At 50.3% G+C, this 27917-nt stretch overlaps 1 protein-coding gene and 2 long non-coding RNA genes across 3 annotated transcripts in view; all 3 read left to right on the plus strand.

Annotated features, from left to right (window-relative positions):
• Positions 1-27612, plus strand: part of LOC149460594 (uncharacterized) — a 219150-nt gene extending 191538 nt beyond the window's left edge. Inside the window, exon 10 of the mRNA XM_089679430.1 lies at positions 26298-27612. Coding sequence (XP_089535556.1) covers positions 26298-27082 — 785 coding nt within the window. The 3' untranslated portion in view covers positions 27083-27612. The remainder of the gene's footprint in view (positions 1-26297) is intronic.
• On the plus strand, positions 8091-15129 carry LOC149460599 (uncharacterized). Its single transcript, XR_016313036.1, has 3 exons — positions 8091-8182; positions 13776-13840; positions 14380-15129. It is a non-coding gene; the product is annotated as an uncharacterized LOC149460599 (long non-coding RNA).
• LOC149460600 (uncharacterized) lies at positions 19146-19703 on the plus strand. The gene is made up of 3 exons (XR_016313037.1): positions 19146-19278; positions 19365-19488; positions 19605-19703. It is a non-coding gene; the product is annotated as an uncharacterized LOC149460600 (long non-coding RNA).
• Positions 27613-27917: the final 305 nt, after the last annotated feature.

Here is a 27917-nt window from a genome sequence, read left to right on the forward strand (position 1 = left end):
GAGATAAGAGTGATGTCATGTGACCTCCCAGAATCCTCCTCACCTCTCCGGTCAGGTCCGTGTATTATAGAGATGAGAGTGATGTCATGTGACCTCCCAGAATCCTCCTCACCTCTCCGGTCAGCAGGTAGATGATCTCCAGGGTGAGGTTTAGTATCTTCTCAGTAATGTGACTCCGGTCCTCCTCCATCCTCATTGGTGCCATCATGTGATCTATACAGGTCTCCTTGTAGACGGATAACTTTGGGAAATGAAAGTAAGAATGATTTGGATGGTATTGGTCACACAATAATAGGATGTGGATGTGAGGGGGGAATAGGAGGGTTGCTGGACAGTGAAGAACTACTCCCCCCATGGGAAGACATTTAGTTTGGAGTGTTTAGTGTTTGATGCATATTTGAGGTCCCGGGACCCTCTTGTGTTCCAGATCAGAAATCCCCTTTTCTCTGTTTTGTTTGTTTGGTCTCTGAACTGGTTTTGATGAGTTTTAGATCTGCAGACAAGGAATGATAAATCTGATCCTTCCTATGACTAGTTTGCTCTGAGGCAGTGCTGTGAGGTCAATGTCGGCTCATCATGAGGTCCAGGAAGGGGAACTTGAGTACTTTTGGCCGGAGTTGCTGGATAATCAGGACAACTGGCAGAACTCCGGCTGCAAGGCTCCAATCTGTGGCAGCCTGCTGACTGACAGGAGTGATGTCACTGTCACTCTCTGCAGTAAAAGAAGAGCTTGGATGGGATTGCAGGAGGATGGTGCTGGTGGAGTAGAGAGCTGTGGGGGAGGAGCCTGTTCTCTTCCCTCCAATAACAGCCTAGTGTGGGTAGAAGGAGGACAGCAGGGGGGAGGGGTTTGGTTACCAAGTATACTGTAGTATCCAGGACATTGTACAGAGTGGTGGTGGGTTCCTGGGGCTCTGAATTCCAGCACCGGGCACTGCCAGAGCCTGTGTCATGGGAGGTATTGGAGTGTCTCCTGAAGATGTCTAGCACTGACCCCTGACTACCTTTTAGTTGATAATGCACCAACAGACCTCCTCTAAGAACAAGTGCCCACCAAGTGGTGAAGGTCCGCCCTCCTTCATTCCGCTTGGTATCTTGGAATATATTATTTGACCAGTGAGATGGTAAGAAGGTGAAGGTTGTCTTCCTTTCCTGGTAGGAGTTCTGTAAGGAGGTCTGGAAAGTAAGTTCAAGTTAAAGGACAATCTGAGACCAAGAGCCCCCTCCCTACCTCAGTGTCCCTCTGAGCCTAACTTTTCTTTCCTCAGAGCCCTGCTCCCCGCCAACCCTATTCACCAAGATTCCTTCAGCTACTCTACCCCCTAAAAGCCCTTGAACTCCACTGCCCCCTAAGGGGCCCCAAAGTCTCTCATCCTCAGTAATCCCTGAGAGACCCCTCAGCTCCTCTACTTCCCTCAGACCCCTCAGTATTTTCCTCCATCTGACACCAATGATGGAACATATTCTTCATGGCCGGCTGGGGAATGTTTCCTTCCTCCTGCCCAGCAATGTAAGGGGCTCTATGCTCCATACTCCTGACCCCGGCACTCCATCATTGTGTTGGCTGCATAGTGTAATGATTGCCCATTGGCTGCCTGTGTAGTGTCATCATTGCCCTTTGTAGGCCATGTATGGTCAGGATGGTCCTTGTCTTGTCTATTTATTGTCAGTGCTGTTTGTTTAGAGGACCATATTACTAGAATTTATCTCCACAATGAGGAGAATGTTCCGGCCCCGGAAGTAGGGGAATGTTCTGCCCCTGAAGGGGTTCATCTGGGTTCCCACACTATATATGTGTGTATCATCATCTGCTGGAGATAAAAGACGTCACAGTGACTATGGAGGAAGAGGATGGACGTGACTGTGGAGGAAGAGGACGGACGTGACTGTGGAGGAAGAGGACGGACGTGACTGTGGAGGAAGAGGACGGACGTGACTGTGGAGGAAGAGGACGGACGTGACTGTGGAGGAAGAGGACGGACGTGACTGTGGAGGAAGAGGGCGGACGTGACTGTGGAGGAAGAGGGCGGACGTGACTGTGGAGGAAGAGGGCGGACGTGACTGTGGAGGAAGAGGGCGGACGTGACTGTGGAGGAAGAGGGCGGACGTGACTGTGGAGGAAGAGGACGGACGTGACTGTGGAGGAAGAGGACGGACGTGACTGTGGAGGAAGAGGGCGGACGTGACTGTGAAGGAAGAGGGCGGACGTGACTGTGAAGGAAGAGGGCGGACGTGACTGTGAAGGAAGAGGACGGACGTGACTGTGGAGGAAGAGGACGGACGTGACTGTGGAGGAAGAGGACGGACGTGACTGTGGAGGAAGAGGACGGACGTGACTGTGGAGGAAGAGGACGGACGTGACTGTGGAGGAAGAGGACGGACGTGACTGTGGAGGAAGAGGATGGACATGATGGGGGGAGGGTTACTAGGTGTAAATAGAAAATAACATCTTATTACCTCCTCTGCTGCTACTTCGACCACTGTCTCCTCGCTGCTTCGTATGGTACGGAACTTCTTGTCTTTATTGCAGATGACTTCCTGTCTGTACCTGACATCACTTCCTGTCTGTGCCTGACATCACTTCCTGTCTATACCTGACATCACTTCCTGCCTCTGTTCTACAATAACTTCACCACCTTGTGGAGTTCAGAGGAACTGCAGCCCCGAGAAACATTAAAATAACCGTTCCTGTGGTTTCCATGAAAGATCAAAAATATCTAAGAAAAACTGAGAAAAAATAAATCTAGCTCTTTTGCAACCAACTATTTTCCGAAAAAATTTTTCTAAATTTTTCAAGTTACAGAAAATATAATAGACAAGTGTCTGGTTATAAAATAAGTTATCAAATCTCCCCAACAAACAGGCGGATGAATAAACAACAGACATCCCGCAGGGAAGCAGGAAATGTGTGCAATAATGACTGGAGACGTCACATAGAACATTCCCAGCATTAAGTCCACCTTGTACAGGGGAAGCAATAATAGGAGACATATGGATCACACAGAGCATTCATCATACACACCACACATAGTGCACAACACATACAACATGGAACTCAACTAGCACCAGAACATGGGAAAATAAAAGAGACAGTAGAAAGGAAGAAAAGAGGGTAACAGTAATGAGAGGAGAGAAGAGAAGAGAGGAGAAAAAAAAAGAGAAGATAAGAGGGGAGGGGAGAGGGGGGGAGAAAGGGAAGGGAGAGGGGAGGGGAGAGGAGGCGAGAGGGGAGGGCAGGGCTGGTGAGAGGAGACGGAGAGAAGAGGAGAGAAGGGGGAGGGAAAAGGGGAGGAGAGGAGGAGGAGAGTAGAGGGGATGTTAGGAATGGACTGGCCAGCAATGGTGGGACTCACCTGCCTTTTGATCTGCAGTACCAGGGCTGGCCAGCGGGTGCTCCCAGCAATCAGAGACTCAACCTCTCAGCCAGCTAACACCTGGAACTGATGATACTGGTGTATTTAAGGGATGGCCAGACCCACAGACTCTGCCTTGGTGTTGTGTTTGTCCTGGGCCCTGTATCTGTCCTGCATCCTGTTTCTGTTCCTTTGCTGACTTCTCCTGCTCTGATCCTGGCTTGTGACCCTGACCATCCCTCTGTCTGACCCTCTGTACTACGCTGCTTGCTACCTGTTCTGATCCCTGGCTTGTGACCCGGACCATCCCTCTGCCTGACCCTCTGTACTATGCTGCTTGCTACCTGCTGAACCTGGCCTGTGACCCCGACCATTCTCCGCTTGCTCCCCCTGTACCTACCTGCCCAATTGATATTGACCCGGCCTGCCTGACGACGCTTGCTTGAATATACTGTTATCTGTGGGTGGTTTGGTTTGGTTTGTTTGCACTGTATTATGTTTTAGTATTGCACTGCGTTTATGTTTGTATTGTTAGTGTTAATAAATTATATTGTTTATAACATATCTGAGGTCTGCGTTTCCCTGCTTCAGTCACATACCACTGGTCACACCTGGGAGCCCTGACATTACACCAAGGCCAATCCTGACCAGAAGTGGCTGCACAGGGAAGCCATCTTGGCTTGTTGATGGGAAGGATGGATCTGGATGAGGTTGAGTATTTATATCTGCTAGTGTTTGATGACAGGGAGTATGCTTATCAAACTCTGAAGGAGTATCCCCGGGATGAATTGCTAGAATGTATACGGCTCGCTCATGTTCTAGTAGATCAGGGCACAGTGTTCTCTGAGGTGCAGCCATTGATTGAGGTTTGTGCAGAGTTGGTTTCATCTGGTTCCCCCGAATGCAGGGATGAATTTTTGCCACCATTTAGTGCAGACCAGGTAGAGTCCCTGGTGTGGTTATTAGAGGATGATGTGGGTTACTTTCTGGAGCGTTATTCCACATGTTCACCACAGACACTAAGAGATTGTATAAACGCAGTGCAGTCATTGACCAGACAGACTTTGTGTAAGCTCAGCTTTGTTCAACCCATACTGCAGACATGGACAGACTTGTTGCACCCAGCCTCAGTCAGCTTACAAAGACCCAGTCCTGCTTCTAACTCTACTCCTGTATTCCCACCAGCTCCTCCAGTTACAGCCCAGTATACTTGGCTATCTACCGCATGTCAGTACCCTGTTCCCACTCGCTGCACCTATCCTGCCTTTAACCCTGTAAAGAAGCCCTCTGTAGCAACTGCTCCCTCTCCTGTTCCATCCTCCAGTTCTTCTCTGTCTCCAGCTGCTCCATTCGTTTGCAGACCTGCGTTTACTTGCAGTGCTCCAGTAGTTAAAACCAGAAAAAAGCGAAAATTCTTTCCAACCAATACCATCCTGCCAGTATCCAAACCGGTGAGCCTGCCTTCCGTGGTTCAGCCTGATGCCTGTACGCAGCCTGAATCCTCTACTCGGCCTGAATCCTCTACGCGGCCTGAAGCCTCTACTCGGCCTGATGCCTGTACTCGGCCTGATGCCTGTACTCGGCCTGATGCCTGTACTCGGCCTGATGCCTGTACTCGGCCTGATGCCTGTACTCGGCCTGAAGCCTGTACTCGGCCTGAAGCCTCTCCTCGGCCTGAAGCCTCTCCTCGGCCTGAAGCCTCTACGCGGCCTGAAGCCTCTACTCGGCCTAATGCCTCTACCCAGCATGATGAACTGATCCAGCCTGACGATCCTATTAGGCCAGTTGACTCGATGCCCGCTGTTGATCCAGATGATCCGGTACCTGATCCGGTGCCCGCTGTCGTGCCAATTGACTCAGAGCCCGCTGTCGTACCTGGTGACTCGGTGCCCACTGCCTTGCCAGATGACGCGGTGCCCGCTGGCAAGCCAAATGACCTGATGCCTGGTGACCTAGTGTCCGCTGTCATACCTGATGACCCGATGCCCGCTGTCGAGCCAGACAATCCGGTACCTGATGACCCGGTGCCCACTGTCGTGCCTGTTGACTCAGAGACCACTGCCTTGCCAGATGACGCGGTGCCCGCTGTCGAGCCAAATGATCTGATGCCTGGTGACCCGATGCCCGCTGTCCAGCCAGATGATTCAATGTCTGCCCCGGTGCCCGCGGTCATGCCAGTTGACTCGGAGCCCACTGCCTTGCCAGATGACGCGGTGCTCGCTGTCGAGCCAAATGACTTGATGCCTGGTGACCCGATGCCCGCTGTCCAGTCAGACGATCCAATGTCTGACCCAGTGCCCGCGGTCATACCAGTTGACTCGGAGCCCACTGCCTTGCCAGATGACGCGGTGCCCGCGGTCAAGCCAAATGACCTGATGCCTGGTGACCCGATGCCCGCTGTCCAGCCAGAGCATCCAATGTCTGACCCAGTGCCTGCGGTCATACCAGTTGACTCGGAGCCCACTGTCGTGCCTGGTGTCTCGGTGCCCGCCGCTCCGCCTGGGGGCCCGAGACCTGTTGCTCCGCTTGGGGGTCCAGCGCCCGCCGCTCCGCCTGGGGATCCGGCGCCCGCCGCCCCGCCTGGGGGCCCGAGACCTGTCGCTCCGCCTGAGGGCCCGAGACCTGTCGCTCCTCCTGGGGGTCCGGCGCCCGCCGCTCCGCCTGAGGGCCCGAGACCTGTCGCTCCACCTGGGGGTCCGGCGCCCGCCGCTCCGCCTGAGGGCCCGAGACCTGTCGCTCCACCTGGGGGTCCGGCGCCCGCCGCTCCGCCTGAGGGCCCGAGACCTGTCGCTCCATCTGGGGGTCCGGCGCCCGCCGCTCCGCCTGAGGGCCCGAGACCTGTCGCTCCTCCTGGGGGTCCGGCGCCCGCCGCTCCGCCTGAGGGCCCGAGACCTGTCGCTCCACCTGGGGGTCCGGCGCCCGCCGCTCCCCCTGAGGGCCCGAGACCTGTCGCTCCATCTGGAGGTCCGGCGCCCGCCGCTCCGCCTGAGGGCCCGAGACCTGTCGCTCCGCCTGGGGGTCCGGCGCCCGCCGCTCCGCCTGAGGGCCCGAGACCTGTCGCCCCGCCTGGGGGCCCGGTGCCTGTCGCCCCTCCTGGGGGCCCGGTGCCTGTCGCCCCTCCTGGGGGCCCGGTGCCTGTCGCTCCGCCCGGGGGCCCGGTGCCTGCTGCCCCGCCCGGGGGCCCGGTGCCTGCTGCCCCGCCCGGGGGCCCGGTGCCTGCTGCCCCGCCCGGGGGCCCGGTGCCTGCTGCCCCGCCCGGGGGCCCGGTGCCTGCTGCTCCGCCCGGGGGCCCGGTGCCTGCTGCTCCGCCCGGTAATCCGATGTGCCTCTGCCCGGAGTCCTGCCCGATGTGCCTCTGCCCGGAGTCCTGCCCGATGTGCCTCTGCCCGGAGTCCTGCCCGATGTGCCTCTGCCCGGAGTCCTGCCCGATGTGCCTCTGCCCGGAGTCCTGCCCGATGTGCCTCTGCCCGATGTGCCTCTGCCCGGAGTCCTGCCCGATGTGCCTCTGCTCGATGTGCCTCTGCCCGGAGTCCAGCCCGGTGTGCCGCTGCCCGGAGTCCTGCCCGGTGTGCCAGTCTTTGATATCCCGCCAGTTGCCAGACCCGGGCGGTGGAACATTTTGCCCAGCTAGGACTGTTTGGAGCGTCCTGAGGCCGCTCCTTGAGGGGGGGGTACTGTTAGGAATGGACTGGCCAGCAATGGTGGGACTCACCTGCCTTTTGATCTGCAGTACCAGGGCTGGCCAGCGGGTGCTCCCAGCAATCAGAGACTCAACCTCTCAGCCAGCTAACACCTGGAACTGATGATACTGGTGTATTTAAGGGATGGCCAGACCCACAGACTCTGCCTTGGTGTTGTGTTTGTCCTGGGCCCTGTATCTGTCCTGCATCCTGTTTCTGTTCCTTTGCTGACTTCTCCTGCTCTGATCCTGGCTTGTGACCCTGACCATCCCTCTGTCTGACCCTCTGTACTACGCTGCTTGCTACCTGTTCTGATCCCTGGCTTGTGACCCGGACCATCCCTCTGCCTGACCCTCTGTACTATGCTGCTTGCTACCTGCTGAACCTGGCCTGTGACCCCGACCATTCTCCGCTTGCTCCCCCTGTACCTACCTGCCCAATTGATATTGACCCGGCCTGCCTGACGACGCTTGCTTGAATATACTGTTATCTGTGGGTGGTTTGGTTTGTTTGCACTGTATTATGTTTAGTATTGCACTGCGTTTATGTTTGTATTGTTAGTGTTAATAAATTATATTGTTTATAACATATCTGAGGTCTGCGTTTCCCTGCTTCAGTCACATACCTCTGGTCACACCTGGGAGCCCTGACAGGGGAGGAGGAGAGGGGAGGAGGAGGAGAAGAGAGGGGAGTAGAGGGGAGGGGAGAGAGAAGTGGAGAGGGGAGAGGAGAGGGGAGGGGAGGGGAAGGGATGGGAGAGGAGGGGAGGGGAGAGGTGAAGTGAGAGGAGGAGAGGGGAGGGGTGTGGTGAGGGGAGGGGAGAGGAGGGGAGAGGTGAGGGGAGAGGAGGGGAGAGGTGAGGGGAATGGAGGGGAGAGGTGAGGGGAAGAGAGGGGAGAGGTGAGGGGAGGGCAGGGGAGAGGAGAGGGGAGGGGAGAGGAGAGGAGGAGAGAGAGGAGTGCAGGGGAGAGGAGAGGGTAGTGGGGAGGGAAGAGGAGAAAAGAGAAGAAGGAAGGGGAGGAGAGGAGGGAAGGAGAAGAGAGGAGAGGGGAGGGGAGCCAAATCAGGAAGTACTAGGGCACGGAGATGTATGGAGTCCACGGATCCCACGTTTTATCACACATGTTGGTATTATGATGTAAAACACAGGTGAGTCTGTCGTTAATCAGGATCCAATCTCATTTGTTGTGAACATATTGAAGCGGAATAATTGATCTCTTCTAATATTCAGCAATAGTGATTCTCGCTGCTAACAGCATAGAAGTAAGACACTTAACCCCTCGCCTACCGGGCAGTTCTATCCCCTTCCTGACCAGGCCAATTTTCAGCTTTCAGCACTGTCACATTTTGAATGACAATTGCGCGGTCATGCAACACTGTACCCATATTAAACTTCTACCATTTTTTTCAAACGAATAGAGTTTTCTTTTGATGGTATTTACTCACCGCTGGGGGTTTTATTTTTTGAGCTATAAACAAAAATTTTGAAAAATTTTTGAAAAAAAAGTTTTTTTTTTTCTATTATAAATTTTTGCAAACAGTTAATTTTTCTCCTTCACTGATGTGTGCTTCTGAGACTGCACTGATAGGCAGCACTGATGTGCAGCAATGATAGGCAGCACTGATGGACAGCACTGATGGGCACTGATGAGGTGGCACAGATAGGCAGCACTTATAGGCAGCATTGATGATGATGCACTGATATGCAACAATGTTGGGCACTGATAGGCAGCACTCATAGGCACTGAGGTGGCACTGATGGGTGGCACTGACTGACGACACTGCTGAGCACTGATGGGTGGCACTGCTGGGCGGCAATGGTGGGCACAGGTGGCTGGCACTGCTGGGCACTTATGGGCAGAACTGCAGGGCAAAGGTGACTGGCACTGCTTGACACTGATCATCAGGTCACTGATCATCAGTGCCCTGATGATCGCTGCTGATCCCTCCTCTGACAATTGCTGGTTATCAGGGAACTAGAGAGGAGGTCTTGTGAGGAGCGGAGTGTGCGTGCTGGGTGGCACTTGGATATTAGGTCAGTGATGTAGTTCGGGGCAGTATGGTGGATGGCTTTGTACGTCAGTGTTAGGATTTTGAATTTGATCCGTTGCGCAATCAGAAGCCAGTGGAGGGATTGGCAGAGGGGGGTGGAGGCCAGTGGAGGGATTGGCAGAGGGGGGTGGCGGAGATGGAGTGGTTGGAAAGGTGAATGAGTCTGGCAGCCGTATTCAGGATGGACTGAAGCGGGGATAGCCAGCGGTGAGGCAGGCCAGTGAGGAGGGAGTTGCAGTATTTGAGTCGTGATATGATGAGGGAGTGGATGAGCTGTTTAGTGGTTTCTGGGGTTAGGAACGCACGTATATTGGCAATGTTGCGGAGGTGGAGTCTGCATGTTGCGGAGGTGGAGTCTGCACAAGTTTGTTAAAGATTGGACTTGGGGCTGGAAGGATAGGTTGGAGTCCAGAATGACACCAAGTACTCTGGCCTGCGGGGCGGGTTTGATATTGGCATTGTTGGATGTGATGGAGAAGTCAATGGGGGTGGGGTCCAGGCTGGGGGGAAGACAAGAAACTCGGTTTTGGAGAGGTTCAGTTTAAGGAAGTGGAGTGACATCCAGTCTGATATGTCGCTCAGTAGGTGTGTGATTCGGGCGGAGACTGAGGAGGTGAGGTGGGGGGTTGAGAGATAGATTTGTGTGTCGTCGGCATAGAGGTGGTAGTTGAAGCCGTGAGAGTGTATGAGTTGGCCAAGAGAGGAGGTGTAGATGGAGAAGAGAAGGGGCCCGAGGACGGAGCCTTGAGGGACCCCAACAGAGAGGGGGAGTGAGGGGGAGGTGGTAGCATTATAGGTAACGCTGAAAGAGGGTTGTGATAGGTAGGATGAGAGCCAGGAGAGAGCAGAATCTCTGAGGCCGAGGGAGTGTAGTTTTTTGAGGAGGAGGGGGTGGTCGACTGTGTGGAAGGCCGCAGAGAGGTCAAGGAGTAGGAGCACTGAATAGTGGCCATTAGCTTTGGCGGTTAGCAGATCGTTGGAGAGTTTGAGTAAGGCAGTTTCGGTGGAATGTAGGGGACGGAAGCCGGACTGTAGGGGATCAAGGAGGTTGTTGTCGTTGAGGTGAGAGCTTAGGCGGGTGTAGAAGAGGCGCTCGAGGAGTTTGGATGTAAATGGGAGCAGGGAGATGGGTCTGAGGTTGTTCGGGTCATTGGGGTCCAGGGAGGGCTTTTTAAGTATGGGGGTGATGTGTGCATGTTTCAGAGGGGAGGGGAAAGTGCCTGAGGAGAGGGAGAGATTAAAGATGTGGGTGAGGGAGCGTAGGATGGAGGGGGAGGGAGGACGTAGGAGTTGTGAGGGGATAGGGTCGAGGGGGCAGGTGGTGAGGCGGGCATCAGAGAGGATCTTGGAGACTTCCTCGATGGTAGTAAGGTCAAAGGTGTGAAGTGTTGGGGGGGGCTTCAGTATGAGGAATGCAGGGTGGGGTGGAAGTGGAGGTCAGAGCAGTGGTGGGGCCATGGGAGAGGGGTGATGAGGGGGTAGCTGAGTGAGGGGGAACGGGGTTGGAGGGAGTTTGAGCAGTGATGAAGTCCCTGCGGGTTATGTCGAGGGAGAGGGGGGATGAGGGGGTAGCTGTGTGAGAGGGGACGTGTTGAGAGGGTGTGTGAGTTGTGGTGATGTCCTTGCGAATTGTGTCAATCTTCTTTTTGAAGTGATTGGCAATCTCAAGGGCGGTGAGTGAGGTGCTGGGTGGAGGTGGGGGTGGTGAGAGTAGAGAGTTGAAGGTGGAGAAGAGTCAGCGAAGATAATGAGAAAAAACCTTGAGATGCTTAGAGGGGAATCCCGAACCTGCACATTATGGGAGAGTAAGGGAACAACGCCAGTATTAGGTTTTAAGGTGGACATAGAAAAATGCAAGACAGCGATGGGGAGACCCACACATCCCCGTAGGGGAGATCGAGAATCCAGGACCAAATAAAAATTCCCGAGATGACCCTCAAAGAAAAACAATTAAAAAAGTGAGGAAAAAAAGGAAGAAATAGGGGAGAGACAAAAGACACCGAGCCCAGAAAATGTCTAGCGTCAGTTCAAGTGGTAAAACAACGATATGCAGCATAAAACTGTAAAACACCAAATAACCCAGACACAAGGTCAAGGAATGGAAGAGTCTCCACCAAAGCATAGCAGTGGGGAGAGTCTTCCAATTAGGAAGACCACATAGACGCTTCCCGGCACCATGGGGTCTGTAACAGACATGTATAAGAAAGGTTCCTAACCCCAGAGAAATAGAATACCTGACATATATCCAATCTAGTCAGTAAACAGGTAAAAAGCAATAAAATTAAAAAACATAATATTTGCAATAACAATTCAAAGAAGAACAAGGGCGGAGGCCAATGTCCCATAACAAGACCATGTAGAGGTCCCCGCCCGATAGAAATCAACTAGTAGCCAGCAGGGTCCTCAAGGGACCTAACATGGAGTAGCAGGTTTCTTCTTCCTTGAAAAGGGGGACCACAAAGATGGAAGCGGGGGAGGAGGGCCGTCAACCCTGGGCTGGTTCTGTGGGGAGGGGCTAAGGGAAATAAAGCCCAGATTCAACAAGTTTCTCTCCTTCAGAAAATGTAGAAAAGGCGTAGGATTTGCCATTGTAAGTAAATTGTAAGCAAAATGGATATTTCCATTGATAACGAATGTCCCTTTGAATTAAAGATGAAAGCAACGGCTTAAACTTCCTCCGTTTCAGGATAGTAACTTGAGAAATATCTGCAAAGACTTGAATCTTGTGCCCATGGATTTCCAAATCTGGATGTTCCCTGGCGTATCGCATCACTGCCTCCTTAATTTAAAAAAAATGAGGTTTAATGATTATGTCTTGAGGAGGCCCATCCAGTTTTACAGGAACCAGAGCTCTATGGATACGATCTATTTCCGTTGTCACGATCAGGGGTCAGGATCAAAGACCAGAGCTCTATGGATACGATCTATGTCCGTTGTCACGATCTGAAGTCAGGATCAAAGACCAGAGCTCTATGGATACGATCTATTTCCGTTGTCACGATCAGGGGTCAGGCTCAAAGACCAGAGCTCTATGGATACAATCTATTTCCGTTGTCACGATCAGGGGTCAGGCTCAAAGACCAGAGCTCTATGGATACGATCTATTTCCGTTGTCACGATCAGGGGTCAGGATCAAAGACCAGAGCTCTATGGATACGATCTATTTCCGTTGTCACGATCAGGGGTCAGGCTCAAAGACCGGCAGTGTAAGGCTTACCTGAAACCAGCAGGATAGGTACACAGGCAGGTCCCCCTGGGAATGACGCAGGCTCACCTGAGGTGCGGGGTCTAAGTACTAACTGGTATCACCAGAGCTCCTATTGGTGGAGATGGATTTTGCTGGTGTTAATACCAGGTCGCAGTTCTCAGGATCATCTCACCAGGAAGTGAGCAAGCCAGGAACCAGTAGCAGATATGGAAGGTAGGGATCTACCAGAAGCATGTGATCTGGGACTTCAGCATAGTAAAACTTGAGGTCAACATCAAGAAATGTAGCTACTCACCCAATTGTCAAGTTCCAATTGACGGCAACCATTTTCCCATTGCTCCAAATGTAGAGGCCAAATCAAATACATACCAAGACTGAGTATTCTTGGGGCCATTTTCCCGAAGTCCAAAAACCCAGCCAGATCCCAAATAAAATCACACAAAAATGTCAATTTTCTAATTTTTGAAAAAGGAATCCCCAGGGGCAAATCATTTTAAAGTGCTCCTCCCCACAAAAAAAATGGAATCTAACTAATGCTTTGGGCCTCTCATGTAAACTTTGGGCCAATAAATTAGACTGCTTCATTTTGGCACATCACATGACTAGCAGGAAGATCTATTCCTTTGCCAGACCTATCCACCGAGAATCTTGGAATTGAAGTCATCTAAAGCCCAAAAAGCTAAATAAAGACTAATCTGTAGTTCATTGACAAATACACTATATTGCCAACACTGCTGGGATGACTTCCTTTCCACACACATGAACTTGAATGGCATCCCAGTCTTAGTCCGTAGGGTTCAATATTGAGTAGTCCCGCCCTTTGTAGCTCAAACAGTTTCCAATCATCTGGAAAGGCTGTTTAATCTTTTCAGATACTCTGAGACTGCCACAAGAATTACTTATTTTCTTTTTCACATTGAGTTTGCAGGAGACCTGCGGTTTAAAAGTGATTAAAGGAGTTTTGGATGCATTGCTCTTGGTCTCTTCAGATCAACAGTTATATCAACAATTCTTTTGGGTGCATTTACACATTTCTCTGGCTTTGGAAATATTTTGGGGAACATTTATATTTGATTTGACCCATTTTTTGCCCTGGGTGACCCTTCTATAACCTATTGAATCCTTTTTGGAATGTTGCCTTGACAACAAATGTTATATCTTTTGCTTTAATGTTTGAAGCCCATGGTCAAAATGGCTGCAGTAGCTTATGGGCATAATGGAGCCATCCTAACATCTGCCTCCTTGTTTGGCAGGAAAGGTGGCCCATCATTCTTGTGGCCCCTGCTCCTGAGCCTTACCATGCCTCTTTCTACTCCCTACCAGTCTCCTGGGCTGTGGCTGCCAGTGTCCTATTTGTCTGGATAAACTTGGGTGAAGAACATACCAATGAGCAATCCCTCAAACCTTGGTCACAAATGTCACATCATACATACAGCCTAACTAGTATCTGTTACTAATCATCATCTTGAACTCTATTTGCAGATCATCTTTTGCCCCTGGAGGCCCCAGCTGTTGGAGTGGGAGAGGAATCTGCATCTGATGTTGGGGTACGGGAACTGCTGTAATGGGGTGGGGGATGTACAAATGCATGTTGCATGTGTATTTGGGAAATGTCATGCATTTTTTTTTGTTTTGTGGTGCAGGGAAGTTCAGGCACTCCAAACTTGTGTGAAATGCCGTCACCTCCACCTGAGTTGCCTGAACCTCCTGTAAGAGATGCTAAAGATGTTCTCCCTAATGAGTCACCCATTTAGAGTATAACTCCGTTCCTGGCTGGGCAGGACTTGGCAACGTGATGTGTAACTTACTTTTTTCGGATCCTTGCTTAGTCAGGAGCTGGAGGGAGTGATGTGCATGTGACAAATCAGCAGGAAGGTATCAGTCTGGGGAAAGATGCCAAACCATTCATTTCAGTCAAATGTTCATCCAGTGTAATGTGTCAGGGAAAGGCATTCACCAATACCTGGTCCTAGGGGTGGGACAAGAACATGACCTAGTGTTTGGTGTCAGACGAGCCCCCTGTCCTACTGTACCCTTGTGCTGTGTGTTACACACTCTTTCATTTTTTGTTTGTTTCTCCTTGCAGCCAACATTGGATGCAGCTGGATCGGCACCCCATCCACCTGGACCCAGCCCCCTTCTCAAGCTTGGGGAAAGGCTGTTCTACATGGAGAGATTATGGGAGCAAAGGAGGCTTTCTAATGCATCCAGTAATATAGAAAGGTTACTGGGGCTCCAACATGAAGCCCTGCTTGGACTTGTCACCGCGGTCAGGGATCAGACTACAGCATTGCAGGACCTTAGTCATGATATCCGGGCCTTATGTCAAGCAGGGGCTGAACAAAATGCACCTTCGGCCAGAGGGTCCCAACCCCTGTGCAGTAGTTGTTTAGGGCAAATGCCAAGGTTGCCACAGAGTTTCCCTGTAGAAAGTGCCTGGGAAGCAGCAGGGGAACAAGCCTTGGAGGTGCCGATTCTGGAACTACTCATTCTGGAGCAGCCCCCTCAAGAAACCCCACCCGAAGACCAGTTTGGCTCCCTCCCCATGGATCCCTCTTCTGCACCTTCCTCACACTCCCCTTGACCACACCCCCACTTTCACACCCCCTCCCCTTGTTTCTACACACCCCTCCTCTCAATCCCATTTCCACCCTTACCTTCCACATCCTGTCCACTCTCCTCAGCCCTCAAATGCCCCTCCCCACATTCTCCCTGTCTTCCATTGCCCCCATTCAACCTCTCCCCCAGCACTCCATCCCCACCACTCTTTCCCAGCCCCCCCACACACTGTACCCCCCAACCGTCACACCCACCCCCTCTGCAGCAGCAGCCTCCTCCTCCCCATTCATTTTGTATGTTTTTTTTGTAATAAACATTATTTGGAAAGTAGCAGAACGTGTCTTTCAAATTGTCAGAAATGCATTTGGGGTAATAATGGTGGCTTGGTCATGTAGGGAATCCAACACAGGTGCTTTTCTGAGTATGGCTGCCAATAATTCCAAATAGCGAACACTAAAAAAGCAGCACTTCAGAAAGAAAACTAAAAGGTGACCCTTCCAGAGGCATTGGGGGTTAGACTCTTTGGCCTCTCTGCTGCTTTCACCTGGTGGTCTGTCCTGCAAATAGTTTTAGCTGTTCCCCATCACACAAGTTCTCTGGCACATGTAGCGGTTGGCCATTATCTGCTAACCATTTGGCTGCCCCAAGGGAGCTTAGAATTATCAGTGGACTCTGTGGGCAAGGCTAATGTTCCCCAATATGGGAACACACAATATTGCAGCTTGTTCTCTAAGTGTCGGCTAGCTTTTGTCTTTTTGGGGTGCTGATTTTGGCCAAGACTCCTGCATGGAACATTCACCTCCCCAGAGACTGACAATGCTGTCCAAATATGTTCCCTGTGCTACTTCATTGACACACACTATACAAGAAGTGTGTAATATCCAGGACACCAGGCGTGACACCAGGACACAACTTACACACAGTAAGCCTGCCAAGGAATGCTAGAGACACAGAAAAGTTGGGAGAATAAGAAGAAGGCCTTCTGTTGTTTGGACTATCATTATGCTGGACTAACTGGACCCAGACTAAGTTTGCTTTACACCCCGTGTAACATCTTGCCCCAAGATTGGTTGGGGAGCATAGGATCTTTAGCTGCCTGATTCTAGACGTGTGTGCCTATGGAATTTATGTGCCCAGTGGACACTTGTTCCTCACTTCATTCCCTCCCCACCTCTTGTTGTCAAAACACTGACATGTGAATGAGGAACAAGTTGGATCCAAGTGGTATGTGTGGAGCAGATAGACAATTTGGCCATTAGGGCCCCTTCTTTTCTGGGGGACATTGCATGTAACTGGTCTCATCCATAACTGATAGTCCTTCCAAGAGCAGCTTTCAAGTCATGTGACTTCTGTGTAATGCCAATCCCAACTAGAGATGAGGTGATGGGAGACATCTTGACAGAGTTGGGCCACAAGTCTACTTGGCTGCACCCCCTTTTGGCAGTCTGCACAACTCCACTCCACCAAGCTATGTAGAAGTCCCTGGATGGAATGAAGAGCTACTCCAAACGTGAACAATGTAACGTGAATGGAGTGTTCTGTGTAAACTGTTGCAGCATTTCACAAGAGGAAGCAAACCAAGATTGGGAGTAGCTGCAGACAGCAAGCAGACAACTTCAATCTTTATGTATCCCAGCTTAGGATTGAAGGAGCTGGTTTACCTCTCGGAAACATGCAATCCTATCTGCTACAGTCCTAAAGCTGGACTTGCCAGAAAACACTTCGTTTGGACATTACCAGAAATTGCAGGTAAGCAAGATTGTCCAGTGCAGCTGGAGCTAGCAGAGTCCTGCAATGCTTTAGGGACATGCAGATCAGCTCCAACTGCAATGAAGAAGATTGCCGACCTGCAAAGGCTGAAGAAGGCTACAACACAGGGCACTGTCCAAGAGAAATAGAACATTTATTACCAACAATCAATAGAAAACTATAAAACATCATAAAAAATTGTAACTAAACTAAAATTGCTGCCTGAAATAGGCTCCAAGGCTGGGCTGGTCCTCGTCTGGTTCCACCTCCAGGGCTTGCTCCAGGGCCTGGATCCAGCGGCACATCCAGCCCAGGAGGCCACGAATGTCAGGATCGGGGAACAATGTAGAAAAAGCCAAACAAAATGTATTATCTGTAATAAAAAAGGAGACAGACTTGCTTCACACAACAACAGCATGCAATGCTTGTCTACCTTTGTCCATTATCCTGAAAGCACTCTATGCTGTTGTCACCTCATAATTGGAACACAGAACTTACATTTCTTGCCTGGATGATATCATGGCCCAAGGAGTGAGCTTGGAATCCTTAGTCCTAGATTACCCGCTTCCCACCCACAATGTACTGTGGCCAGGTGGCAGCTACAGGCAAAGCAATGTACTTGTACGTCACTCTGGCTGTACTAACACAGGAGGCACATCACACACCCGAGCCGACACACAGCGCTCCCCTCCCCCCCGACTGCTGTGTCTGGTGGATACAGCGGAATGAAGATCCCAGTGATTGTGACCCGGTGATCATGTGATCTCTAGGTGATCCCAATGTAAGCAGTTATTATGAATCAATCTCATTCATAACAGCTCTGCTTCTCCTCCTAGTGAGCTATGATTGGCCCACAGCTGTCACATGATACATGGGGCCAATCACAGCACCCTGTACCATGTGACCAGCTCCAGCCAATCAGAGATCACTATCTTGAGCTGTCAAAAATCTAACTCACTGATGACAGTTGATGAATGAGTTCGGTTCTGACAGCAAGCTTTGCATTGCAGGAGAAATGACCGTTATTTCTACTGCAAAGCAAAGTGTGGAAACAAAATCCCTGATCACCCCCCTCCCCCCACAGTAGTACAATGGTTACTATGGTAACATCCTACTATTCTGATAAAAGTATTAAATAAAAAAAAGTGAAATATCATACTGAGAATTTTGGTTTTTAATTTTTTTAAGATTTTTTTTTTTTCTAACTACTTGCCAACCACTTACCTGCATTTTGTGGGTGAGCAGCAGCTCTTGGCAAAGTGGCGTAATCTGTATCACTTCCTGTTTTGGGGTGTCAACGCACCTGCACCCCCCCACTGCCCCCCCGGTTGGTCCAGGGAGAGAAGAGAGAACACGGCACCGAGTAAAAGCACCACTACATTGTACACACACAGGTTAGATTAGCACATTTAACCCTTTGATGGCCCCGTCACCCAGCCAGTGCCATTAGTACAGTGACAGTATATAGAATGTATCACTGATCTCTGTATTCCTGCCACTAGTGACATCAGATAGTGTCAGGGTCAGTAAGCCCCTCCCAGCCAGGGTCAGCTGGCGTTAGATTGGCCGCACACTGTCGCACTCACGCTATAGGTCGCTGATCACCGCCATTACTAGTATAGTGTTTGTACGGATCAATATATTGATCATGAACAGAACTATACTAGTGCCGGCTTTGTATAGTGTCCCCAATACTCAGTGTTAGCCGGATCGGCCCGGTCACTGCCAGCACTCGTGTTCAGCCCCTCCACTGTTCTTCACAGAAGATTTGTACCAATTGTGGGCCAAGGCAATTTATACACCACAATACATGGCCGCCCCCCAAATTCAGCTCTTGTCACACAATTCACATGGAACTCTATCACCGTTTATGAAATTAAAACTTATTGGGCCGAACCCCCAACATGGACATTACAGAAAAGAATGAATTGCAGTCATATTGGTCCGCAGACCCGATTCATCGTATGTCCGTGTTCTCTGCTGGTACATATATGTCCAACATGGACCAGCAATGTACAGGAACGTCGCTGGACTTGGAGTGGTTATACCGGGAGGATGCTTGCAGCTACAGGCACCATTCTAGTGCTGGTTTATTAGCTGGTGGGCGGCTTTCATGTAAAAGTAATCCTAGTGGCCAATTAGCTGCAGAATTGTTTTTACAAACAGCGAGATGGGACATCATTATAAATGATTTCCTATAGCAGCAAATCTGATGAGATGAATGAAGTGGGTGTAAAGTGGAAGCAGTGGATGTGCAGAGAGCAGCATCTTGAGCACAAAGCACTTTATGTTGTGGATGGATTTGCACACGGTTCAGTTTCCTTCATTTATTGATAAACCCCATAAGACCAATGAAGTGGGTGTAAAGTGGAAGCAGTGGATGTGCAGGGAGCAGCATCTTGAGCACAAAGCACTTTATGTTGTGGATGTTGGGGGGAATTATACCTCAGCCTGAAGTGGGGCTTTAATAAAATGGAGACCTGAATGGAGAGGTGAGGAGGATTCTGGGAATATCATTTGATGTGACTCTTTGTGTTCAGATGTAGAGTTTTCCTCCTGTGAAGTCTGGAGATCATATGACATCACATTGCCTCCACCTCCCTCCCTGATAGAAGAGAGAAAGAAGAAGAAGATTCTAGAAGTCACCAGAGAGATCACTGAGCTGCTGACAGGAGAGGTGAGCGGTGCCGGGAATTCTGGGACATTCTCCAGTAACAGACAAGGGATGTGTCTGGATGGTGACTGTATCATTGTGTGTGTCAGGTTCCTATAAGGTGTCAGGGTGTCACTGTCTATTTCTCCATGGAGGAGTGGGAGTATTTAGAAGGACACAAGGATCTCTACAAGGACGTCATGATGGACAATCAGCCGCCCCTCACATCACCGGGTAAGAGGAGACTTTATTGTAAAGGAGAGAGCAGTACGGAGGATCCACCTAGATCCCCCATCATCTGATAAACACATAGAAACAATGGATTCAGTCAGTGTGTGTGTTTCCTACAGATGGATCCAGTCATGGGAACCCACCAGAGAGATGTCCCCGTCCTCTGTATTCCCGGGATTCCACACAGGAAGGTCGCACCATCCCTCACCATCATCAGGTAGATGATGACAATTATTGGTAGTTGTGATTTATACACAGCATGTTTGTTACAATGAATGTTTTATTATATCTTTCAGAGTGGAATCCTCGGGGATGATAATATTGATGTTAAAGAAGAGTATAAAGAGGAGGATGAGGAGTATGGAGTGATGGAGGAGTTTTCAGAAGGACACAAGGATATGATGGAGCCACCTAATACCAGGAACCCACCAGAGAGATGTCCCCGTCCTCTGTATTCCCGGGATTCCACACAGGAAGGTCACACCATCCCTCACTATTACAAGGTTGGTGGGATGGAGAATCTAGAACATGGACTTGTAGAGACAATGTGTGGAGTTTTTATGTGACCTTATATTTTACAGATGACATTTTCTCTCATTTCCTTGATTTAGAGTGGAGATCCAATCGATATAGAATTTGAGGTGAAAGCAGAAGAAGAAGAGGCGTATGTGAGGGATGATCAGCAGTCTATGGAGGAGGATGGAATAACGGGGACATTTATAGAGGAGGACACTCCTACAGAGATCAGCACAGGTGGGTCATGAACACTAAATCCATTCCTCCACCCATACTGCTCACTGATTGGTCCAGAGTAGGGCGGGGACTGGGTGATATCAGCCTGTAATCCCCTGGTCACTTTCCTGAGCTGTGTTCCCCGTCCTGTATTCCTGGATTTCTCTCGGATAATCTTCCTTCTCTGTGCTGCAGACACAATTTATGTATCTAGACTGGATTTATGGAGGTTCTGGGGTTCAGCTGGCAGCAAAATGTTCATTTTCACCATAGATGTTACTAGACCTAGGCACCTGGGGTGTGTGTGTGTCTTGGGTCTTCTGTCCCATGTCTGGGTCAGTAAGATCTCAGGCAGAACATTTCTCCCAGGGTTACTTGCTCTGTAGTCTGCTGGCTGTGCCGGGTGGAGGGATATGTCTGTATAGTCATCTAACCAAATCCTGGCCCTCCACCACCTCCCTCACCCACACAACACCCTCCCACCTCCACATCCTGCCGCAACCCCCGCAACTTAGTATCTGTCCCTCGCTCCCTAAAATCTCCCCCCCCCATTTTCATGTGCACTCCTGAACGCCCGATCGGTGTGCAACAATCTTACCGCCATCCACGACCTCTTTTTTTCCTGCTCCTTCAACCTCCTAGCGATTACGGAAACCTGGATCCAGCCCACTGACTCTACCTCCCCTGCTGCACTCTCCTATGGAGGTCTCACCTGGACCCACTCACCCAGGCCCAACGGTCGTAAAGGTGGTGGGGTTGGTCTGCTCCTGTCATTGCAGAGCACCTTCTGAGTCCTCCCAAACCCCCCCTCCCTATCCTTCTCCTCCTTCGAGGCCCACTGCGTCTGACTATTCTCCCCAACCCCCCTGAAGATTGCTGTGATATACCGGCCTCCTGGATCCATACCCCGCTTCCTGGATGACTTTTCCTCCTGGCTACCCTTCTTCCTCTCCTCTGAGTTACCCACCATCATCCTTGGGGATTTCAACATCCCTGTCAACCTCGACAACCCAGACACAGCCCGTCTCCTCCACTTAACCTCCTCCTTTGCACTTGCACAGTGCATACAATCCACCACCCACTCCAACGGTAATATCCTTGATCTTGTCTTCTCCAACCGCTGCGCTCCCCACAACCTCTCTAACACCCCCTTCCCTCTCTCTGACCACAACCTGATTACCTTCTCTATCTCCTCGTCCTCCTACGCCTACCCCTCCAAATGTCACACTACTACCAGCCGTAACCTCCGCAACCTTAACCATGCCCTCCTCCACTCTGCAGCTGATCAACTCCATGACAGCATCCTCCCCCTGTCCTGCCCCGACTTGGCTATGACCGCCTACAACAATGCGCTCTCAACAGCCCTTGACTCACTAGCGCCTTTAACCACACGCAACATCAGACCCCGACCGCTCCAGCCCTGGCAGACTGATCACACCAAAACCCTCAAACGACACAGTCGTGCCCTGGAGCGACTATGGCGCAAAACCAAATCCCAACAAGCCTTCACCCGCTACAAATCTGCCTTCCACACCTACACCTCCTCCCTCCATGCTGCCAAACAGGCCTACTTCTTGACCCTCATCAAGGCCCTCTCCTCCAATCCTCGCCGACTCTTCTCCACCTTCAACTCTCTACTCTCACCACCCCCACCTCCACCCAGCACCTCACTCACCGCCCTTGAGATTGCCAATCACTTCAAAAACAAGATTGACACAATTCGCAAGGACATCGCCGCAACTCACATGCCCCCTCAACCCGTCCCCTCTCACACAGCTACCCCCTCATCCGCCCTCCCCCTCGACATAACCCGCAGGGACTTCGTCGCTGCTCAAATTCCCTCCAACCCGTTCCCCCTCACTCAGCTACCCCCTCATCACCCCTCTCCCATGGCCCCACCACTGCTCTGACCTCCACTTCCACCTCACCCTACATTCCTCATACTGAAGCCCCCCCAACACTTCACACCTTTGACCTTACTACCACCGAGGAAGTCTCCTAGATCCACTCTGATGCCCGCCTCACCACCTGCCCCCTCGACCCTATCCCCTCACAATTCCTTCGACCTCCCTCCCCCTCCATCCTACGCTCCCTCACCCACATCTTCAATCTCTCCCTCTCCTTCGGCACTTTCCCCTCCCCTCTGAAACATGCACACATCACCCCCATACTTAAAAAGCCCTCCCTGGACCCTAATGACCCGAACAACCTCAGACCCATCTCCCTGCTCCCATTTATATCCAAACTCCTCGAGCGCCTCGTCTACACCCGCCTAAGCTCTCACCTGAACGACAACCACCTCCTCGATCCCCTACAGTCCGGCTTCCGTCCCCTACACTCCACCGAAACTGCCTTACTCAAACTCTCCAACGACCTGCTAACCGCCAAAGCTAATGGCCACTATTCAGTGCTCCTACTCCTTGACCTCTCTGCGGCCTTTGACACAGTCGACCACCCCCTCCTCCTCAAAAAAACTACACTCCCTCGGCCTCAGAGATTCTGCTCTCTCCTGGCTCTCATCCTACCTGTCACAACACTCTTTCAGCGTTACCTATAATGCTACCACCTCCCCCTCACTCCCCCTCTCTGTTGGGGTCCCTCAAGGCTCCGTCCTCGGGCCCCTTCTCTTCTCCATCTACACTTCCTCCCTTGGCCAACTCATACACTCTCACGGCTTCAACTACCACCTCTATGCCGACGACACACAAATCTATCTCTCAACCCCCCACCTCACCCCCTCGGTCTCCGCTCAAATCACACACCTACTGAGCGACATATCAGACTGGATGTCGCTCTACTTCCTTAAACTGAACCTCTCCAAAACCGAGTTTCTTGTCTTCCCCCCAGCCTGGACCCCACCCCCCATTGACTTCTCCATCACATCCAACAACGCTACCATCAAACCTGCCCCGCAGGCCAAAGTACTTGGTGTCATTCTGGACTCCAACCTATCCTTCCAGCCCCAAGTCCAATCTTTAACAAGCTCGTGCAGACTCCACCTCCGCAACATGCAGACTCCACCTCCGCAACATGCAGACTCCACCTCCGCAACATCGCCAAAATCCGCACGTTCCTAACCCCAGAAACCATTAAACAGCTCATCCACTCCCTCATCGTATCACGACTCAACTACTGCAACTCCCTCCTCACTGGCCTGCCTCACAACAGGCTATCCCCGCTTCAGTCCTGATTACGGCTGCCAGACTCATTCACCTTTCCAATCCCTCCACTGACCTCTACCCCCCCTCTGCCAATCCCTCCACTGGCTTCCGATTGCGCAACGGATCAAATTCAAAATCCTAACACTGACGTACAAAGCTGTCCACCATACTGCCCCGAACTACATCACTGACCTAATATCCAAGTACCGCCCAGCACGCACACTCCGCTCCTCACAAGACCCCCTTCTCTCTAGTTCCTTGGTCTCCTCCTCCCATGCCCGCCTCCAGGACTTCTCCAGGGTGTCACCCATCCTCTGGAACTCCCTGCCCCAACCCATCAGATTATCACCTACTCTCCTCTCCTTTAGGCGCACCCTGAAAACCCATCTCTTCAGGGAAGCCTACCCCACCCCCTGCTAACTTGACCGACCTCCTCCACTCTTCCTACCACTCCATCCCCCACAGCTATCTCCTCCTGTATTACCACCCCCTCCCTCCTAGATTGTAAGCTCCAAGGAGCCGGGCCCTCGATCCCCTCATGTATCACATTGTATTGGTATTGTTCTGTCACATGTTCTGTCCCCCTCTGTAATGTACAGCGCTGAGTGAACTATTGGCGCTTTATAAATACTGTATAATAATAATAATAGTCTCAGACCCAAGTCACTGAGTACAGTCTCAGGAGATGGGAGGCAGCGGTGTGGGATCTCTGCAACTTGTCTACAGTAAACATTTAATGTTCCACTGATTACTGAATACAATATTATGAGTCCTGACCCTTACACTGTATAATTTATATTGTACATTACATACTCCTGACCCCTGCACTATATACTGTATGTTGTACATTACATACTCCTGACCCCTGCACTATATACTCTATGTTGTACATTACATACTCCTGACCCCTGCACTATATACTCTATGTTGTACATTACATACTCCTGACCCCTGCACTATATACTCTATGTTGTACATTACATACTCCTGACCCCTGCACTATATACTCTATGTTGTACATTACATACTCCTGACCCCTGCACTATATACTCTATGTTGTACATTACATACTCCTGACCCCTGCACTATATACTCTATGTTGTACATTACATACTCCTGACCCCTGCACTATATACTCTATGTTGTACATTACATACTCCTGACCCCTGCACTATATACTCTGTTGTACATTACATACTCCTGACCCCTGCACTATATACTCTGTGTTGTACATTACATACTCCTGACCCCTGCACTATATACTCCGTGTTGTACACTACATACTCCTGACCCCTGCACTATATACTCCGTGTTGTACACTACATACTCCTGACCCCTGCACTATATACTCCGTGTTGTACACTACATACTCCTGACCCCTGCACTATATACTCCGTGTTGTACATTCCATACTCCTGACCCCTGCACTATATACTCTGTTGTACATTACACACTCCTGACCCCTGCACTATATACTCTATGTTGTACATTCCATACTTCTGGCCCCTGCACTATATACTCCGTGTTGTACATTACATACTTCTGACCCCTGCACTATATACTCCGTGTTGTACATTACATACTTCTGACCCCTGCACTATATACTCTGTGTTGTACATTACATACTCCTGACCCCTGCACTATATACTCTATGTTGTACATTACATACTCCTGACCCCTGCACTATATACTCTGTGTTGTACATTACATCCTCCTGACCCCTGCACTATATACTCTATGTTGTACATTACATACTCCTGACCCCTGCACTATATACTCTATGTTGTACATTACATACTCCTGACCCCTGCACTATATACCCTGTTGTACATTACATACTCCTGACTTTTGCTCCCCCCTCCCCCCACTGCTTCTCTTTTGTTACACCCATTTCCTCCCAGCTGGACATTTAAATCGGATGATGTGATTGGAGCACAGACTGTTACATGGTGATAATAATGTGATAACATCCTCCAACTTTGGACCCTTAAACAGAAAGTGATAATGAGGGAGGAGTCAATACCCCAATGATGGTGGTCTTCAGGATCAGTCCAGTCTTCATCTTGGTTGTTCTCCCCCCATCCTCACTCTCTGACCGCTGGTGGGGCTCAGCCCCGATGTTCTTCATGACTAAATCATGGACTAAATAAGGAAGTGCAGTACTTCTTGTGTTGGGAAGATGGCGATGAGTGATAGAGGGGGTGGGGACCCTCGTCCTATAGTCCCCTCATCACTGTCCCTCCTATAAAAGACAATTCTGGTTGTTTCCTCACTCTCTGACTAAGGTCCATGAATAAAGAAATGACCTGGTAGGAGATCAGAGGAGCCATTTCCTAGTTCCCTTGAGGGTGGAATTGTAAGCTCCTCAGAGACCAAGCTGCCTGATGTGGGCGGAGTCCTGGTTTGGGGGAACCAATCAGCTCCTGTCTAGTAATCCTCTTTGTCTTTGTATTTTAGTCCATGGCCGGGAGATGAGGAAAACCTCTGAGGATTGTCTCACTTTGTCTCCAGACTGGAAAGTAGAAGATGAGGACATCACACACTATAGTCCAGGAGAAAACCCGGCTCCCTCCAATGTCCATCCGGCACCACCCAGTGTAGATGGACCATCGGATTCCTCGTATCCTGAGGAACCTCAGACTGTGCGGGACCGGGCTAGCCTTCCAACAGGGAAGAGCTTCTCCTGTACTGAGTGCGGGAAATGTTTCCGTTATAAATCCTATCTTAATAGGCATCAAAGATCTCACACGGGGGAAAAGCCGTATTCCTGTCCTGAGTGCGGGAAATGTTACCATTGTAAATCCAAACTTAATGTGCATAAAAGAACTCACACGGGGGAGATGCCATATTCTTGTACTGTGTGCGGGAAATGCTTTTCAGTCAAGTCCACTCTTTACATACATCAAAGATCTCACACAGGGGAGAAGTCATATTCATGTCCTGAGTGCGGGAAATGTTTTTCACAGTTGTTCGATCTTTACATACATCAGAGAACTCACACGGGGGAGAAGCCTTATTCCTGTCCTGAGTGCGGGAAATGTTTTTCACAGAAGTCCAGTCTTAACAAACATCAGAGATCTCACACAGGGGAGAAGCCGTATTCCTGTCCTGAGTGCGGGAAATGTTTTTCACTGAAGTCCAATTTTTACAGACATCAGAGAACTCACACGGGGGAGAAGCCGTATTCCTGTGCTGAGTGCGAGAAATGTTTTTCAGAGAAGTCCGATCTTCACAAACATCAGAGATCTCACACAGGAGAGAAGCCGTATTCCTGTCCTGAGTGCGGGAAATGTTTTTCACAGAAGTCCCATATTTCCAGCCATCAGAGATGTCATACGGGGGAGAAGCCTTATTCTTGTCCTGAGTGCAAGAACTGTTTTTCAGACAAGTCCAGTCTTCATAAACATCAGAGATCTCACACGGGGGAGAGGCCATATTCTTGTCCTGAGTGTGGGAAATGTTTTTCACAGAAGTCCATTCTTTACACACATCAAAGATCTCACATGGAGGAGAAACCGTATTCCTGTCCTGAGTGTGGGAAATGTTTTTCAGACAAGTCAAACCTTTCCAGACATCAGCGATCTCACACAGGGGAGAGGCCGTATTCTTGTCCTGAGTGTGGGAAATGTTTTTCACAGAAGGCCCATCTTTACAAACATCAGAGATCTCACACGGGGGAGAAGCCACTTTCCTGTCCTGAGTGAGGGAAATGTTCCTCACTGAAGTCCTGTCTTCCTGTACATCAGGAGTCCCACACAACCCTGGAGGTGTATTAATGCCTTGAGTGCGGGAAATGTCTTCTAGATGAATGTTGCTGGACATCCCAGCTCTCATGTGGGGAAGAAGCACACCCTGATATACACCTCAGATATACACCATGGCTGATCTTCATCATGGAAGAAACAGTCCATAAGGAGATCAGAGGTCCCCAAAGACATGGATGAAGTGTGGGACCGGGTTGGCCAGTGATGGCAGGAGAATAAAAATGGAGTCCTGCCCTGTGATTGGCTGAGTACATTTTGTGGTGGGAGATTTCACAAACACTTATAGATCTATTAAATAAAAGTTTAATAAATGTGACCGGCATTCACCCGGCTGTGACATATTTTGGCCACATTTTATTTCATATGATCATTGGCTCCAAATAGGGACCATCATTTCATATTCTGTGACTTTTACTGATGGAGATATTTCAGGAAAATACTGCATTATGACCACTAGATGGAGCCGACAATCAAAGGAAATCACTGTGTTAAATCACATAGGTCCAGAATTTGTCATGTCTGGATTGACACTTGTCTCTTCCGTCCAATGAATGTTCTATAAGTGGAGCCCTTAGTTCCCTTCATCAGGCATGGATTCATCTCCATCACTGAGGTCATCCTCATCACTTGTGAGTACAGAACACACTGAAGGATAGAAGGTCATCCAAGCAGCAATAATAAACCAACCATTCATTTACAGCTGAAAATGTGCATTCCGCCATTAGATGGCACAACGTTTTATAGGAATTAGTGTCATCTAGTGAACAAATGCAAT

The sequence above is a fragment of the Staurois parvus genome, unplaced genomic scaffold (genome assembly GCF_062004578.1).
Source record: "Staurois parvus isolate SC_StPar_1 unplaced genomic scaffold, SC_StPar_1.0 ptg000224l, whole genome shotgun sequence".
In the NCBI taxonomy this organism is placed as follows: Eukaryota; Metazoa; Chordata; class Amphibia; order Anura; family Ranidae; genus Staurois; species Staurois parvus.